At 37.3% G+C, this 17,360-nt stretch overlaps 1 protein-coding gene across 7 annotated transcripts in view; it reads left to right on the top strand.

The window, feature by feature from the left end:
* LOC140745892 (uncharacterized) overlaps positions 1-16,433 on the top strand; it is a 36,485-nt gene extending 20,052 nt beyond the window's left edge. For 3 of the 7 annotated variants that reach the window (XM_073077833.1, XM_073077830.1, XM_073077831.1), the window contains 10 exons: positions 145-1,582; positions 3,168-3,224; positions 3,455-3,481; positions 10,541-10,639; positions 11,563-11,949; positions 13,154-13,287; positions 13,777-13,866; positions 14,257-14,316; positions 14,614-14,779; positions 15,420-16,433. In XM_073077833.1, coding sequence (XP_072933934.1) covers positions 145-1,582; positions 3,168-3,224; positions 3,455-3,481; positions 10,541-10,639; positions 11,563-11,949; positions 13,154-13,287; positions 13,777-13,866; positions 14,257-14,316; positions 14,614-14,779; positions 15,420-16,300 — 3,339 coding nt within the window. In that variant the 3' untranslated portion in view covers positions 16,301-16,433. Of the gene's footprint in view, positions 1-144; positions 1,583-3,167; positions 3,225-3,454; positions 3,482-3,566; positions 5,270-10,540; positions 10,640-11,562; positions 11,950-13,153; positions 13,288-13,776; positions 13,867-14,256; positions 14,317-14,613; positions 14,780-15,419 lie in introns of those variants that run through there. The other 4 variants (XM_073077832.1, XM_073077835.1, XM_073077836.1 and 1 more) reach the window with 4 other exon arrangements.
* Positions 16,434-17,360: the final 927 nt, after the last annotated feature.

Below are 17,360 nucleotides of genomic sequence, written 5' to 3'. Positions count from 1 at the left end.
AGATATACAGGACGTCACGCTTTGTAGTTAGTAAAAAATATAACATGCTTCAAATAATTGAATTAATAATATTGGTATATTATTCTAATCTAATAATATTTTTATTGTGTTGTCTGTGTTTGCTAGTAAAATTTCAATTTACAGGCGCCAAATCAAGCTATGTACTCAGGTGGATATCGTCCGAACGTACACGACAACGTTCAATACCCGCTGCCTAGTACGCGATCGGACCCGTGGCAGCAAAACACTGATAAACCAGCAAATTACCCCCCATCCAAAACACTCGACAGCAGAATAGAAAAGTTCGATATACCCAGGGTATCGGAGCATTTACGCATGGGTGACGTGGAGCCGAAAAGATCCCGTTCGGGTACCCGCGATTCAAGATCACCGGTTCGAAGAGATCGATCCCCGTTTAAGGATCGGTACAGGAGGCACTCGCCGTCGCCCCGCTCCCCGCGTCGCTCGTGGGCGCTGGAGAAGCGTCGAAGTCCTTTAATAGGCGAGGCTCCCCCGCCTCCAGTGTGGCCCGGTCAAAATAGAGATCCAGAGTTTGCTCGACAAAATCGGCCAATGTTTTCTGACGTACCCGACAAGATGGATAAGAAGCACGCACCCACTTGGGAACGACCTGTTTATGAAGATAAGAATGAAGCTCTTAGACATGACAAGGGGCCAGACACTTTTGCTCGAAACAATCCCACACACAGTGAGAAATGGAAGCCGATTTCAAGTTCCAAGGAGTTACCGAGAGACAATTTCAGGCAAGATGACCGTTTCCCTGAAAATGCGAGGGATTCACACAACTATGGTGCGAAGGAACAGTTTGAGCGTCAAGGTGCTTCGGAGCGTATGCAGTACACAGACAAACGTGATTTCAGAGATTACCCGATGAAAAAAGATGATCGTGACGAATTGCGACAGAAGAAAGATGTTCCGTTACGAAGAGACGATTTCTCTAGAGGCGATGAAAATAGACGGGAAATATTTCGCACAAATCCTGCGGAATTGAACAAGGAGATCGAAGACGTCTACAAACGAGTTGCGGAATTGGGTAAAAAAGCTCAAGAGTATCGTAAAAAGGAGAGCCGTTTCGAAGATCGCGGTGAGTTCTTCGATCAAAACGAAGATACAATGCAACGTAGTCGCGACAGAAGAGATTACGTCCCTGACGACAGATACCAAGGAGACAAAGAAGACAGGTCGCGGCAAACCGACGACGTCGATAAACCCGTTCGGCAACGAGAGTCTCGTTGGTCAAACACCGACAAAGTGTGGCGACCGAGGCCACCGCTCTCTTCCCCGGCAAAAGCGAACAGAGAAAGAGCGGCCGAAGAGCTTGCAAGGAGAATTATGAACAAATTCAAAACTGACATCAGCGAAAGTCAAAAAGCACGTGTTAGCGATGAACTACAGCTCACTCTTAAACGTATCTTCTACGACATGTTCAAAACCGAAGACGTGTCTTACATTGAACTCGTCATACGGTTTAATAAGAAATTCGATGTTAACGATGAAAAGAAAATTTTTGAGGACGTCATGTCGAGTTTTTCAAGCAATTACAGGAAACGAGCTGCCCCGGGTAAGATTTTGATTAACATTATTCAAATTTGTCGATACTTTTGGTTTGTGGTTATTAATGGTCTGCCTTTGCAAGTTTTAATGAGTGCTCATAAGTTGTTGGGGTTATAATAAGTATGCATTTATATTAAACGATTTAGTCGTAAGCGATTTGACTGCTGGATCATCGAATGCTGAATTTCTGTATGCGGTTTGTACATCACACACGAACATCACCACTTTGTTACACTCCTCTATATATATATTTCTTCCGTTTTATATTTAAGCGGATAACAATAAAGTTGCACCTCAGAATACTACAGACCTTACACTAAACGATTATTTCATTAACACTCACACATACATGCAGACATATTTTTTATAAATAACATAAATGATCATTTATAGAGAACTATGCTCGCGACTTTGTATTTTCTTTTGTACTGTAGGACATTAATACTTAGTTTTCGATTATACCCTTTTATACTAGCCCCGAGAAATGTGCTTCTTCCAAAACATATTTTGACACCCCCCTTTTTTACCTTATTAAGGGATGAGTTTTGATGAACTAATACGTTTTCTCCTATGTGTACTATTCCGATATTTAAGTTAATAACCAGAAAATGTTTCGCTCAAAAATACCTCGTTTTTCCCCATGTTTCCTTAGAATGTTACATTAAAAAGTAGCTCCTATTTGAGTTTGATGTTGTTAACTGCGGCCATTTTGGCTATACATTCACTATAAATACATGTTAGTTAGTTTGTTTTTTATATTTATCGTATATAAGATAGTTTAGTGAACAATGTGACTTACTGCTTTAACAGGGTGCGTGCAATGGGTAAAATGATCATTTTCAATTGTAATGATAACTCACTCTGTCAATATCGGATTTTTTAAAGTTTGACTTGAAAAAATGAGGAGGGTGACTTATTTATACAATCTGGTTTGTCTTCCTCTGGAGTAGTAACAGATTCGTGAGGACTAAGTTGGGATCATATACGATTGGCTTTAGGAAGGACTTTGGTTCTATGTCGAGTTGATTGTGTTTGCCCATAACGTCATTATTTAAAGTAGAACCATCTGTCATTTGTGCTGATATGACGTCAAATTTACAATGTTTAAATACATAATATGACGTCACGATGATGACGTCAAATTTACAATGTTTAAATACATAATAGATTGTATTCGCCTGTCTCATTGTTTCATTTTTTTCATTATTATGTGATTCCTTTTCAATTACACCTGTTTTTGTGCTAATTGTTGTAATAAATATATTTATCCTCTTGCGTGCACCCTTTATATGTCTGCAGTTTATTATTATTACTTTCAAACACTACTATACAAAAATAAAAAACACAATTCAACTCAAAATAAATATAATCAAATATTATTGACGACACCTTGATTGGTGATCACCACTTTGAAATTGAAATTATGTTTATTTACTATTCTTATTTTTATTTGCAAATAATATTACTTTTGTTTCTTTTTATTTTATATTATTTCTGTATTTATTTTGTATTATCTCGTGGTATAAAAATATTATTGGAGACAATACATAATTATAGTTGTAAAATACTCACAAATGATTTTGCATTTTCAGATCAACCAGATATTCCCGCTAAAACTTCTAAGCGTTCTCCAGATAATATAATTAAAGGTGAGATTTAAATATAACTAATAATTAATAAAATTGTTGACTTGTGTAGTAGTAGTAATAACAGTATTTAATTTTAATTTGCAGAAAAATAGTTTTTGCTTTGTAATATTGCAAGATCTTGTTAATACGTTCTAAATAAAATTAATGGTAGACCTTGTAAAATGATTTCAACGGACGACAAATTTTCAAACATATTAACAAACTAACATTTGCTTTTGCATTTTCCACAGATGAACCTAAAGGAATTGAATTTAACAGTAAGTATAAGGCTTATTTTACTTTACTACGTAAATGAAGTCCACGATTAAAATCTCTACTTTTCTCATTTCCGCTAATTCTCAGATGTCCCACCTCCAGTTACTCAAGAATGGAAATTAAATGTGGTACCGACGGTTAATTTGATGAATCCAGTGAATTCGTCTGCAGCAGTCCCGCCGGTCGGGCCTCTCAACATGCAAATGCCATTTTTCATGAACCCGCCACCCGTTATGGTCCCTCCCCCATCTTTCGTACCAACTTTCGAACTCCCTCCACACCAGGCCGGTTTGATGCCAAACCAACAAAGCAGCGGGTTTAACCTGTACCTCTGCAAGGACAACTTCCAAGCGTTCGAGAATTACCAAGCGGAAGAGTTAAAGTCTTACTTGGTATCCAAAATGATCGAAGAGTCTGAAACTTCGCGCGGCTGGGCGCCGGACTTCATTATGAAGGGACTCCAGAGTGTCTACAGATACGAGATTGTGACGCAGGACGAACGGTCCAAGGATTGGCTGCTTAACTTAGATTTCAGCTATTTCCATTCTTTCAATGTGCTAGTGTACACAGACGAAGAGCTGTGGTACGAGCGGGCGGCCATCTGGCTGCCGGGTCATTCCAGGTGCCGCCACATCGAACCTCTACATAAATTGAAGTTGCAAAACAAAAAACTGGACGGCGTTAACATAGGTAAGTGGAAGTTTGTGAAAAAGGTGATCACCGTGAAGGGCACTAGGATCTACGTCGATTTGCCGCCGTCCTCCACTCGGGCGCTAGAGAAATACAAAATGATGATCAGCTACGAACTGCAAAAAGTAAGTGTGTTTCTGAAAGCGATGGCGGTCGACAAGGATGTGTTCGATGCGGGTCTTAACGAACCCTCCGTTGAAATCGTGCCTTCCATGCACTACACAGCGATGCCCTCTCTAGGTCAAGACGTGAACGTTGTTAAAATAGGAATCAAAGGTAATAAACACGCAAATGTGGCTATGACACGCAAGATCAAGGATATGATCGTATACCAACTCTATCAGTATCTGTTACAAGGAGGCAATAGTAGTACGGATTTCTTGAAATATGGCTTCTGCTCGCCGGGGTACTTAGGTATCATACCAGAGAACACGGAATCGAGGCGATGGCTAGTTGGATTGCACATCGGAACGCTGAACCGTCAACCCATCATAGTTGTTGGCGCGGATGATAACTATATGAAATATATAAAAATGTACATCATGCTGCCAAATGAACACAATTTGGTGAATTGCGCTCTAGCGTGCGAGAAATTGAAACAAAGTAATCAAGGCGTGAAAGGCTTAAAATTCGGGGCTTGGAAGAATGCCAGACTATGTGATAGTTACGACGGGAAGACCAAGCTTGAAGTGCAAATGGATTTAGATTCGGTGGAGAGCATCGCCAAGCTAAATTATGAGTTGGATTACGTTGATGATAGGCAAGATTGTTTGAGTGTGGTCGTTAAATCTGATTATTCGTACGCGAAATTGAATGAGCTCATTAAACAGTACAGAGCTGAAATGACAGATACTTATGATGTAGCGAACATGGATATTGCTTCCGATAGTGACGATGATGTAGTTTGTTTGAATTAAATAAGGAGATAAACAGACGGACTTATAAACCGTAAAGTTACGTAGTTACGTAACTAATCTGACAAATAAATGTATTCAAAAGAATGAAGTAACGTTTTCTTACAAGTTATAAGTATGTAAGTCGTCTAGATTGTAATACTATTTATTGGACCGATAGTTTCATTAGTTTTAAATTTGGATCTGGAGTTTTAAAATTGGTAATAATCTCCAAATTCCTTATTTTTAAATAAGGAATTTGGAGATTATTTCGTACATTATGTTATTAAGCACATGTTTCGGAGCAACATTGTTTCAGGAATTTATTAAGATTAATAAATATGTGTGTACGTGATGGTATTTTTTATTCATTTTATCATTTTCTCCTTTTTTATCAATATGTACTTATATATTTATCGTTCTGCAATATGTGTGATGGGCAAATGCACATATCCATTCCATATTTCTATCACCGTGATTGTAAAGGAAATTAAAATAATCGTACTATGATGTTACTGTTGTCTCAGTAGCTTGTGACCTGTCGCCGTCATATATAGGTATATTATGCCTCATATAGTGAATATATAAAGTATAAACAAACTAGCAGTCAACTTACTTACGGAATAAAAGGTAAGTTCAAATATTTTTTCCATTCCTAGAAAATGATAGAGAACACAATATATTCGTTCGTGAAAAAGTATTTTTTTAATATTTCTTGATTAAAGTAAGTAAAGTAAAGTTGTAAAGTATTTATTTTTATTGATTTGATAAAGCTTTCGAAATTTATTTGCTACACCCAAAGTTACCATTAATATGTATCTGCTCATTTATTTTGAAGAGTTTCAGTATTTGTTTCAGTCGTATATATTTCGATTCGAACAATCGAATTTGGATCATCAGACATCGGACTTCCAATCGTACAAATAGTATCAAGAGGATATTCCCAAAGGTGCATAGATATTAGAAGAGTGTGGAGTCGGGCATTGGTCGCAGTAAAGTCGACAGGTAAGAGATAGAAGATATTCCATTAGTTATATCAGAGGTCTTTCAGAAATTTAGAGAAAAGAGGCTGTCTGTAAAGTATGAGTGCAGAACAATGCTTTGTTTGGACTGGACAATACAGTTCTAAAGACGCTAGTAAATATTATACTATATTGGTATAGTCCGGACCAAACGGCTAGTCTGCTTTGAAGTTGTTACGCGCAGGTGTAGTCAGACAGCCAATACGGTCGAACACACACACAAGCATATACTGCCTAGTAACGTAAGGGCACACTAACGCAGCTATGTACCCGCGGGCGAGAGGGTGCAGATGGCCCGCGCTGTCTTCGTCCCGCTAATATCTACAATACGCTGTTGCGACGCGACTCGTTTCTATATTCAGAGCGGACTAGCAGTTTGGCGCGGACTATACATTTAAAGGGACATTAAGGAGACAAAGTGACGTCATCGAACTCAGGTATGCTCCACGATAGTATAATAAGGAAACTACTGTAAAGTCGAAAGCAGTGATGCCAGGAATGATAAAAAAAAGAAGTTGAGGAGTTATGTAAGTATACATTACTTTACAGATGATCTGGAGTATCGTAGACGTGCTTCAAATGCAATTTTTCTTCAACATTCCTTGATGAATCTGCATGAATAGCTGTATGATTAATATTTGTAATATTTTCTACGTTAAAACAATCGTATTCATTATTTAGGACCTTCGAAAGGTACCCGATGCCATGTAAGCGACGCAGAGTTATGTGGGATTAGTTAGGTGGCCGTCCTCGGCGCTGCATAAAGGACTCCGGGATCTCCAGAAGAGCGCAACCGGAGTCCTCTTAGCGCGTTGCCCCGTCGGACTCCTCCCAGGTGAGCATGCCGCTCGCCAAACCGTCTGGTGTACTCGACAGTACGCGACCATTCATACCGCTGTCCTTCCCAGGGTCGTTGGCCGGGAGGTTTGGGCTCCCATTCATGCCGCCCGTAACCCCGAAAGCTCCTTTTAGTCGCCTCTTACGACAGGCAGGGGATACCGTAGCTCTATTCTGGTCCCGGAACTACAGGGACACCGTGCCGGTGGCCCTTACCTACGACCGCGGCGACTCCTCCTCCTAGCGGATTCAGCGCGCTACCTTGCTCGCTCGGCGTCTTCCTTCGCAGACATGACCACGTCGCAGAAAGTGATCATGCCGTTCCAGGCTTCGCTGCGCTGAACCATCGCCATAACGATGGCCGACGGAGACGGATCCGGTCCCACTTTTTCGATGAGGATCCGCCGCTGCGACTCCCACGCTGGGCAGTACTGCAGCGTGTGCTGTGCGGAGTCCTCATCGTGCCCACAGTGATGTATCCTATTCAGATACTCACCGAAACAGCCATGTCTGGTGAGTATCTGAGTAAGGCGATAGGTCACTCTACCCCTGCTCTTCACATGAAGACAACCTACGGCTATATTTTAAGTTTTTGTTTGAACTTCTGTCTTTTGTTCCGATTTTTGTCCACCAAAATTCAGAACTTTGATAGGTAAACATTATTAGTATTTTTTTAATTAAACTGTCAAAATCTGTCTCTAGGTTCATTTCTAATTTTTATTTATTTTATTTTTCGAACAGTACCTACTTTAAGTATTTAAATTGTCTGAATACACTTTATCTTGTAGTTCACGTTTCTGGAATATAGGTCTCTTTTCAGATAGCTGTCGCTGCCACATTAGTGATATTTCTTCTTCTTTATGTAACTTCAATATAAAAAAATAAAATGTATTTCTGTTGAATGAGTTTAAAGGCATGTCGCAGTTGTGTTAAACATTTTCTGGTGTTGTTGTTTCTGTTATCATCGTATCGTCATTTTAGTCGCGAGATCGGAGTCTTAGCTGAATTTCGTGACTCAAAAGGAGAACATACAGTTTATAGTAGGTAAAGATTGTGCAAATCATTACCATTATCTTTTGATGGCGAAGAAGCTGCAGAAGGGATTTATTGTATATTTAGTCACTTATATGTGATCTATTGTAATGAACGGTATGAATACTAGCTGCTAAGGCCAAATATAGTACTGGAAAAAATTAAGGGATCAAAAAAAAATTCCAAATTTTTCGGTAGATTTCAACAGGCCGTAACTTTGAGAGAAATGGTCGTACAGGAAATTAAAAAAAAGGAAATTGTAGCTCCAAGTGTCTAGTTTTTGGATTAGAACTTCAAAATTTTGTAGCCTCCGCGGTTTCTGAGTAATCGTAGAAAAACCAGCAACAAAAAATTTTCAAAATTTTTTTAGTTTTTTTTTTGGTCTACGGGCGTGGAAAAAATTTTTTTAGCTTAACCACCATAAGGATCGGATACTTTGTTCATTTAGCTTTAATTTCTTTTTTTAAACACCCTGATACGTCCACTCCTCGCTGAGATATCGGTCTTTAAATGGAAAAGGATCTTTTTGTCTTTGACTATCGATATCTCAGCAACCAATGATCGTACAGAAAGTTAAAGATGGCTTTCAAGAACTTGAATAAATTCCCCTTAACGACTGTCCATTGTTTTTTCGATAAATTTTTTTTTTCTTTCTGACACATGAATTTGAAAATGCAACAAAAAAAGGGCTTTTGGTGGTTTTTTGGAAAATCAAGCGCTGGATCGTAAATATTGAGGAAACCACTAATGTTAAGTGTGCCTTTTACAGTTCAATATGTCCACAAAAACCCTACAAAGAATCAAATTGATCCAGCCAGCCGTTTTTTTGTTTCACTTGATCGAATTTTTGAAAAAATTAAAGGATCATGTTTTTTGCTCTGAAAAGCTCATAATTTTTAAAAATGAGAAAAAAAATTGTTTTTCCGAGCTTTTTCCACATTTTTGTTCCAGAAAGTGCTTAAATTTTCAAAAAGAAAAGAAAAAAAAAACTCCGAAAAAACAATGGACAGTCGGAAGGGGGGAAGCCATCTTTAACTTTCTGTACGATCATTGGTTGCTGAGATATCGATAATCAAAGACAAAAAGATCCTTTTCCATTTGAAGACCGATATCTCAGCGAGGAGTGGACGTATCAGGGTGTTTAAAAAAAGAAATTAAAGCTAAATGAACAAAGTATCCGATCCTTATGGTGGTTAAGCTAAAAAAAAATTTTCCATGCCCGTAGACCAAAAAAAAAACTAAAAAAATTTTGAAAATTTTTTGTTGCTGGTTTTTCTACGATTACTCAGAAACCGCGGAGGCTACAAAATTTTGAAGTTCTAATCCAAAAACTAGGCACTTGGAGCTACAATTTCCTTTTTTTTAATTTCCTGTACGACCATTTCTCTCAAAGTTACGGCCTGTTGAAAACTACCGAAAAATTTGGAATTTTTTTTTGATCCCTTAATTTTTTCCAGTAGTGTATATAAGCTCTTGAGCTTTTTAAAATCAGGAGACGCAAAACTTTGTCCATTTTAAGGCAGTCGGTGCACTGAAAAGCGAAAACATCTCTCCTTTTCGTTTTTACCTACTATTTTCTGATGCAGATTTCGTATCCCTTACAGCGCTAACGAAAAAGAGACGGCAATGTGAAAATTTCAATACTTTGCCCGCTTCAAAGGTACTGCAAATTCACTATCATCATTCTCTTCTATTCATTCGTCTATATATATCCACACATCTGACCTATATTAGTATGGTCGTGCACTTGTATTGAGACATATTCATTCATTTCCTTTCATGTGGTCCCATTGGAAATTATTTTCGTTTGACTAGGATTGAAGGAGATTCGTCGTCGACCAATCGGCAATTGTAAATATGCAACAGGTAACATTTCGCTCATTAATTGTGTTCTTTTAGCAGAGCAGCCAGCATTTTCAACAGAAATACAGGTAAACTAAATTTCTAGGTTAATGTGTAGATAAACATCATGATATACATTATTTTTCTCAGATGTATTTATAAAATTTGTTAGAACTATATTTTTACGTCGCTCTAAAAATATTTTAGTACTTAGTACACTCTAGAATTCACAAAGTGGCATTTTCTATTGTAATTTTAGCGTGGCGTTAGAAAGTCCAATTTTGTGAACGCGGATTTATTGCTCAGCCCACTGATAATGTTGGGGTTTGATTCCTAATATTCCAGAATGTTCTAAAGCTAGCAGAGCTAGTCACCAGTAATAGAATAAAAGTACTGGTGATGCTGAAGAAGTTTTTCTGATATCAATTATTTATTGTGCATCATCTGCAAAACTATTCGTGCCTAATAATGGCAGGTTAAACATTGCTATGATCTGGTTTGAAGGGGTGGTAATGGATGTACTTATCTGAGGCGTTTCAACGTAGTCGTGGGTAGCAAGCATTTCCGACCGTCCTCAGGTAGCAGTCTAAACTTGATTGAAGTCTAAACTGGGATTGATTATAGATGTCTTTGGCAGTTGCCACTTACCATAGGGTGGACTTCATGTTCTTTAATAAAAAAGTAACATTACATAGAAAAGTGAGGCCTTTTCAGTTGATAAATGTAATACGGTAACGTTTTACAGAACCCGGCGCTCCGGTCAGACAACGAAGAGCGAACCCTGCACCGGATAAGAAAAGCTACATCGCACCGCGCGCTCCACACGTCAGTCAGAACATCAATGGTATGTATTTTATGCAATTAATGCCTGTTACTCTCTAGCGAGGGGGGGGGGAGCGGTGTTCCGCCCCGGGCCTCCGATCCTGGGGGGCCTCCAAACACAGTTGCTAAAAAAAAGGTATGATATAAAACGTATATCACTCAGCTAAAAAAAGGTCACCGAATCACAGGCGAATAATTCTATGACACATTTCTCGTTTCGTATAATCAAATAAACTTTTTACACTTTTGGGGCCTCCATTCAACTTTCCACCCCGGGCCCCCGCCGGGCTGTTCAGCCACTTATAATATCGCAAGTTATATACTAGTGAGAAAACTCAAACGGACTAAACCCTTTGAGCTTGTGACATGACTCAGTGTAGTGCTAGTGAAATTGTGATAAGTGAACATTATAGAACACAAGAACAATGTGTCTACTCCCTTATGTGTTAAAACAAAGAAGTGCAGTGTCAGAGGACGCCACCTTCATTATATGATTATTATCAGTTTAAGTTAGCGTAGAATTACTCATTAGTCATAAATTAGACTAGATCGTAATTAATATAAAGTACCTATTAGTCACTTGGTACTTTATACAAACAAAAAAAAATGTTACTTATAATAAACTATCCCTTATACCCTTCAAACCGGAATCGCAGTGCTGACAACTGCTGTTATTAGGCAGAAATAGGTGTGGCGGTGGTGCCGCCGGAGTCGAACCACAAAGGGTTCTACCACTTAAGATTACGTATCTTAGAGAACGATGGCTTTCATTGACATCATTAATAATGTCTATGGGTTTTGTGCGCGTCATAATAAGGTATATGCAAGCACGAACAAATTATTTAATGTTCAATATTTATATCTTGCCAAATTAAAGATCAAAACAGAATAGAACAGTGGTAGAATCATATTATAGTTGTAACTGAGAAATTAATTTAATTGCAGATAGCACCAAACCAAAATCCGTAGATAAGAAACCTACAACCCAGACAAAAGTAGCAAATCAAAATTCATATCGCCCAGAACAAAAACCGGGAATTCAACAGGAATTCAAACGTCCCTTACAAAAGAATAACGTTAAAGTTTCTGTTCAGAAGACCAAACCGTCTCTAGGAGGGAATCTAGTTCAAAAATCACAAAACACAATTAATAGCCAAAAGACCGAAGCACAGAAGGATATATCGTCTGAAAAGACGAAACCTGAAAGCACGGATGCACAAAAGAATGTGCCTCAAGAAAATATACAAAAGATCAAAACTGAAGACCATGGAAGCTTGAAGACCGATGCGAAAGACGCCACGTCATCTCAAAATACTATGAAGAACGAGAAAGGTATTTTGTTTGTAAAGCTTCTGTTAACACTGCCAAAAAATAATCTTAAGTTAAGGCATGTATCAGGAACAAGAATCTTCAAAGTATCACACATGAAGGTGGAAAACTTTGTGGTTCGACTCTGTCTAATAGCAGCAGTTTATAGCGCTGTTGTGTTCTGGTTTGATGGGTGTGGTAGGGGAGATACTTTTCCGAGGCGTTCCAGTTTAGTCCTCAGGGGTAGTGGCGCATCTGTGGCCGACCTCAGGTAGGAAGATTATCTTATCTGGAGTTGATTACAGATGTCCATGGGCGGCAATAGCCACTTGATATTAGACTGCATGCTCGTCTCCTCATCCTTCAATGGGCAGTGGACACCTGTTATGTAAAAAAAAAAAAAAAAAAATGTACGATTAAATTAAAGCAAAATAATTTTGTAGGGAGTGATATGAACTTTTAACATACAAAGCTCTTATAGTCGTCACAATTTAATAGGCCCATTTTGACACATGTCATCCTAATGTCATTAAAGTTTTGAACTAACTTTGTGTGAACGTATAACATGTAATTGAAAAGTCAAATACTTCTAAATAAACAATAATGCAATAATTTGTAAACAAGAATAATTAATAAAATTTACAAATTGTATTACACGTTTTAATTCAGTTAAAATGTGTCCAGAAACCAATTTATCCTACATCAAAAAGTATCATAGGACGTCGTTGCAATATTATATCAATCGGCTAATTTGGAACTTTACGCCCATTTGCGGGTACAGCTTGCGGCTTCAAACCATTCGGAAGAAACCATAATCGATTAGCTTTTAAATTATCGAAACTCAAGAGTTACAAATCATTAACTTTTTGTCCCTTTTTCATCATAACAACAATAAACAATCGAGACTTGGTGCCTTAGTGAATGATGAAATAAAAAAAAACAGGTTACGATAGCACAAGCGACGCTTTATTTAATGTTCTAAAAATGATTAAATCTTTAAATTACGAAATAATTTATTTTCTTTTCCCCATTTTATTAAATCTTTAGATGATTTTGAAAGATATTAAACAAATATTCTGTTAACAAAATATTAAGTATTCTATACAATACGATATGGGGTGTAATCGATTTGTCGTAAAAATCGGTTTCTTTGTTTATCGATTTGTATATCACATGTCAAAATGGGCCTATTAAATTGTGACGACTATATATATTTCGTTATTCACAGACTTGAAGCAGACAGAAAACTCGGTGAAGATAAAGCAAGAGCCAAAGACTCCGGAGTCTTCGACTGAAAAACGCCAACTTGACCCGCTCTTAGAGCGCGTGCTTGAACAGGAGTTGCAGGATATCATGATACAGGTGCGTTATCATTACTGTCCCACTGCTGACCTATTGTACTAAATGCTTTACACAATAAAATAAACTGCTGGGCACGAGCCTCCTATCATATTTGGTAGGTATAGTCTTATCACGCTGACAAAATTCGGATTGGTAGACTTCACATATTTTTGAGAACTTTTTTTTTATATTCTTGAGTAGACCTTTCTATGTCCTGTCTTTCACCGGAATGTTGACTGTACCCATGAGTGTATACCCCAACGTATAGGTTCGTTAGGTGAAAAAAAATCCCCAACAAGTTTTAGAGACTTCCCCTTTGATAAGGGGGAGATTAAAAAAAGTCAAATTGGAGGACCTTTATCTTTTCGAAGTTTGAAACTAGTCTACGCCACTGTTTTGAACACAGCCCCTTAACAAAGCTATACCCCGTTAGAGGTGACATTCACATCACTAAGGTATCACTGCTTAACTTAAATATTGTTTTAAATATCATATATTTTTGCTCATCAGATGTGGCAAGAACTACCGGACGATCCGGTCGAACAAGACAGGATCGCGGTGGACAAGCTACGCAACGAAGTGGGCGATGACTTCAGACGGGTAAGCAACTTTATGAGGATGTTGGAGGAGTCGCACAAACATAGAGACATTAACATACACACGCACGCACACACACACACACGCGCGTACACACCCACATACACACACACGTACACACCCATATAAACACACACTCGCATACGGACAAATACAGGTTCCTTACTGTGTATTTGAAAATATTGCTATACTGACAAATCTTTAATTAATTTCTTGTCGTCCCTTTGTTGGCCATGAATCTCTTCTCAGAGAAGGCCTAAGTAGTGCAAATTTTTAATTCACACACAATTTTTGTAGCTTATATCTGTACAACAAATCATTTTATTTCATCTTGAAATATAGTAAAAAAATATTTAAAACTACGTTAATTTCATGTTGTTTTATTTTTCACAGGTTTTGGGATTGAACATAACAAAGAGGCTGTTGAACGTCTATAACAACTTGTATGTAAAGGTCAGTTATAAAAAAATATATAATTATTAAGAAAATAGTATTACTTATATTATAATTATATTGTTATCATCATGACTATGATAATACTATGGTGTTTTATTTTCCCCAAAATTGTTAGAAATTCCTTTAAAAAATATTTTAGAAATCTCATTTTTGTTTAAATCGCTAGTGAAACTCCTATAAGCATTTTGCGTTATTCCTTGTTATTATTAAAAATAATCATAAATTCTATAGGTTATTGTAATTATGTTATTGAGCTTAGTCTACTACTAACCATATAAAATTATATCGTTTCAGGTACATTTCTCCTGCCGTCCACAAATGGGTCGTTTGACAAGGTTCCTGAAAGAATATCACATAAATAAGTTCAAGAGGATAGACAAGAATTCTAACACATTTGCCGCGCAGATCGAAAATATAGAGGACTTCGATAGGATATGCTCGGCGCAAGAGATTACATGTGGTAAGAAAATACATAGGAAAATAATACCTATTTCTACCTAATAACAGCAGTGTGAGGCGCTGCTGTGTTCCGGTTTGAAGGGTGTGGTAAGGAAACAGACTTTTCCGAGGCGTTCCAGCTTAGTCCTCAGGGGTAGCGGCGCATCTGGAATATCTAATCCTATCTGGGGTTGATTACAGATATCCATGGGCGGCAGTAGCTAATTACCATAAGGTGGACTGCATGCTCGTCTGCTACTCTTATATTATAAAAAAAAAATATATATATTTGTTAACTAAAATTTATAAACAATTGATATTTTTTAATATTACGTTTTCCCAACGTTGTTGTTTTCACATTGCACGAATTCACAACTTGTCTTTTTAGTCCTGTAATTTTTTTGTGTAGAGTAAATATTAAAAAAATTAAGTGCGGTAGAATCTTTCATGGTCAGTGGCCATGATCTTTTACTGCTTATTTAGCAGAGATTACTTATAAGTGAGGATCCTCGTTTAACCTCTTATTTCTCAGATATTGTGATACATCGGTTGCTTATTTGAAATAGCACTAAATCTTATTCGGGATTAAACTTACTATAATAATCGTAAAGATTTTTGAGATATTACTTTTAACACTATATTTGTTTTTTTGCTTCCAACAGGTATGGCAAGAGTTACAGTAGCACCATGCTACAAGTTCACCCTATGTCCAGAGACCTTGAAAACTATATATGATGATCCATATTACTATGAAGATTCTTCTCAAGAATCAGCGGAATCAACAAAATATAATAAAAACAAAAATGATTTAGAGAAAACTGAAAAAATAAACGCTAATGAAGAAAATTCAGAAACTATGAAGAAAGTGGACATAAAAAATGAAAAAGCAGAAATAAATAATACTACTTTAGACGCAAAAGATTCCAATAGTATTAAGAAAGACAAAACACCTATTGATAACGAAAAGACAATGGATTCTTCGAAAACAGTTGAGAATAAAAATGTATCAAACGAAGAAGTCATTAAAGCTAGGACCGTTGACACAGCAGTCACTGAAAATACTGTGAACGATAAAAATGTTACAAATAATATTAAAATAGAGAATGAGGACAGTAAAAACATAACCAAAGATGATGAGACGAAGAAAATTGTAACAAAAGAAGACGTTAATAAAAATATGACGGAAGACACCGAAAATGTTACTAAAAACATAGACACAAATAAAAATGTTACAAAAGACACTGAGGTCAGTACAAATGTTACAAAAGTAAATGAGGTCAGTAAAAATGTAACGGAAGAAGTTGAAAACAATAAAAATGTTACAAAAATCGTCGAGACCAGTACACATGTCACAAACGATAATCATATTTTCGACGATAAATTAGATATTGATGACTATGAAGATTATTTAGATACTGAAATACCTGAAAATCAATTTGATAGTGATGAAGAGTTGAATGATGAAGATATTCTAGCTCTTATGTCTGAAGGAGTGGTGGTAGATGAGTGCAGCGGCTCTGATGACGATAATTCAATTAATTAGTTAAGTTTGATCCATTAATTGTATAATTTTATACAGTACAGTATATGTACAATGTGTATATCAGTCAGTGATGAATTCATGTTATGTTTAATTTTATGTAAGGGTTTTAGATATAATAAATGATTCAATAATTTAGGTTTTTTACTCTCAAATCTATTCTAAGGTTATCACAATGCTATGGACATACATACAAGTGCATAAGTACTAACGACATAGAAATAGGGACGGAGATCCTTGGTTTTACGGCTACGGGCTCGTACACAAAACTGCGATGCGAAGTCGCATCGTAAAAATCTGCGAGCTCCCTCGACGCATCGCAAAAACTTGCGAATTAATTCGCATCGCGCATTCCTGCGATGTTTCGTCACACTTGTTGACGCCATTTTTAGTTCGTTCTGAGACAGCGTGTGGGGAAGATGCACAGACCTGTATTTGTTGGGTGGGAAGACGTATACTTTAATGTAAAAAAATTACAAAGTACGACGTTTACTTTTCATATTACTGATTGAGGAACGCTCTGTTCTTTGGGAAACTAAATATAAAATAAATGATATATCATAAATGGATGAACTCAAAATCTTCTTTGTTACTATTTCCTGTATCTCCTAAGCAAAAACAAAAGTGCACACTTCTTTTTACGATTCATGTCACGACCTAGTTTTCAAAATAAGTTCAGTACGGTTGACGGTCGTCGAAGGAATGGTCACCCTGGGAGACACCTTCCCGCACGAAATCGCATCGCAGCAATTCGTGTGGCGTTGCGAATTCGCATCGCGTCCCATCGCAGTTTTGTGTACGAGCCCTACTGGAACACATTTTCTATCTTATAACAGTATAAATACTGCTGTGGTCTGATTTGAAGAGTATGATATATGAGGTATTCCAACTTAGTCCTCAGACACAGCAATGCGTCTTTGGTTGATCTCATTTAAGAGTAAAACTATTTTTTCTTGAGTTGATTACTGATGTTCAAACGCGGTAGTTGCCACTTAGCATAAGGTGGAGGGTATGCCCGTTTACTATTTCTGACGTGACAACGTCTAATAATTCGATGGAGCCG

This window comes from Epargyreus clarus, unplaced genomic scaffold, assembly GCF_041222505.1.
Source record: "Epargyreus clarus isolate Ecla_fem2 unplaced genomic scaffold, WU_Ecla_fem_2.2 ptg000011l, whole genome shotgun sequence".
NCBI classification, from domain to species: Eukaryota; Metazoa; Arthropoda; class Insecta; order Lepidoptera; family Hesperiidae; genus Epargyreus; species Epargyreus clarus.
Note: the sequence above shows the minus strand (reverse complement) of the source record. Positions and strands in the feature narration are given on the sequence as shown.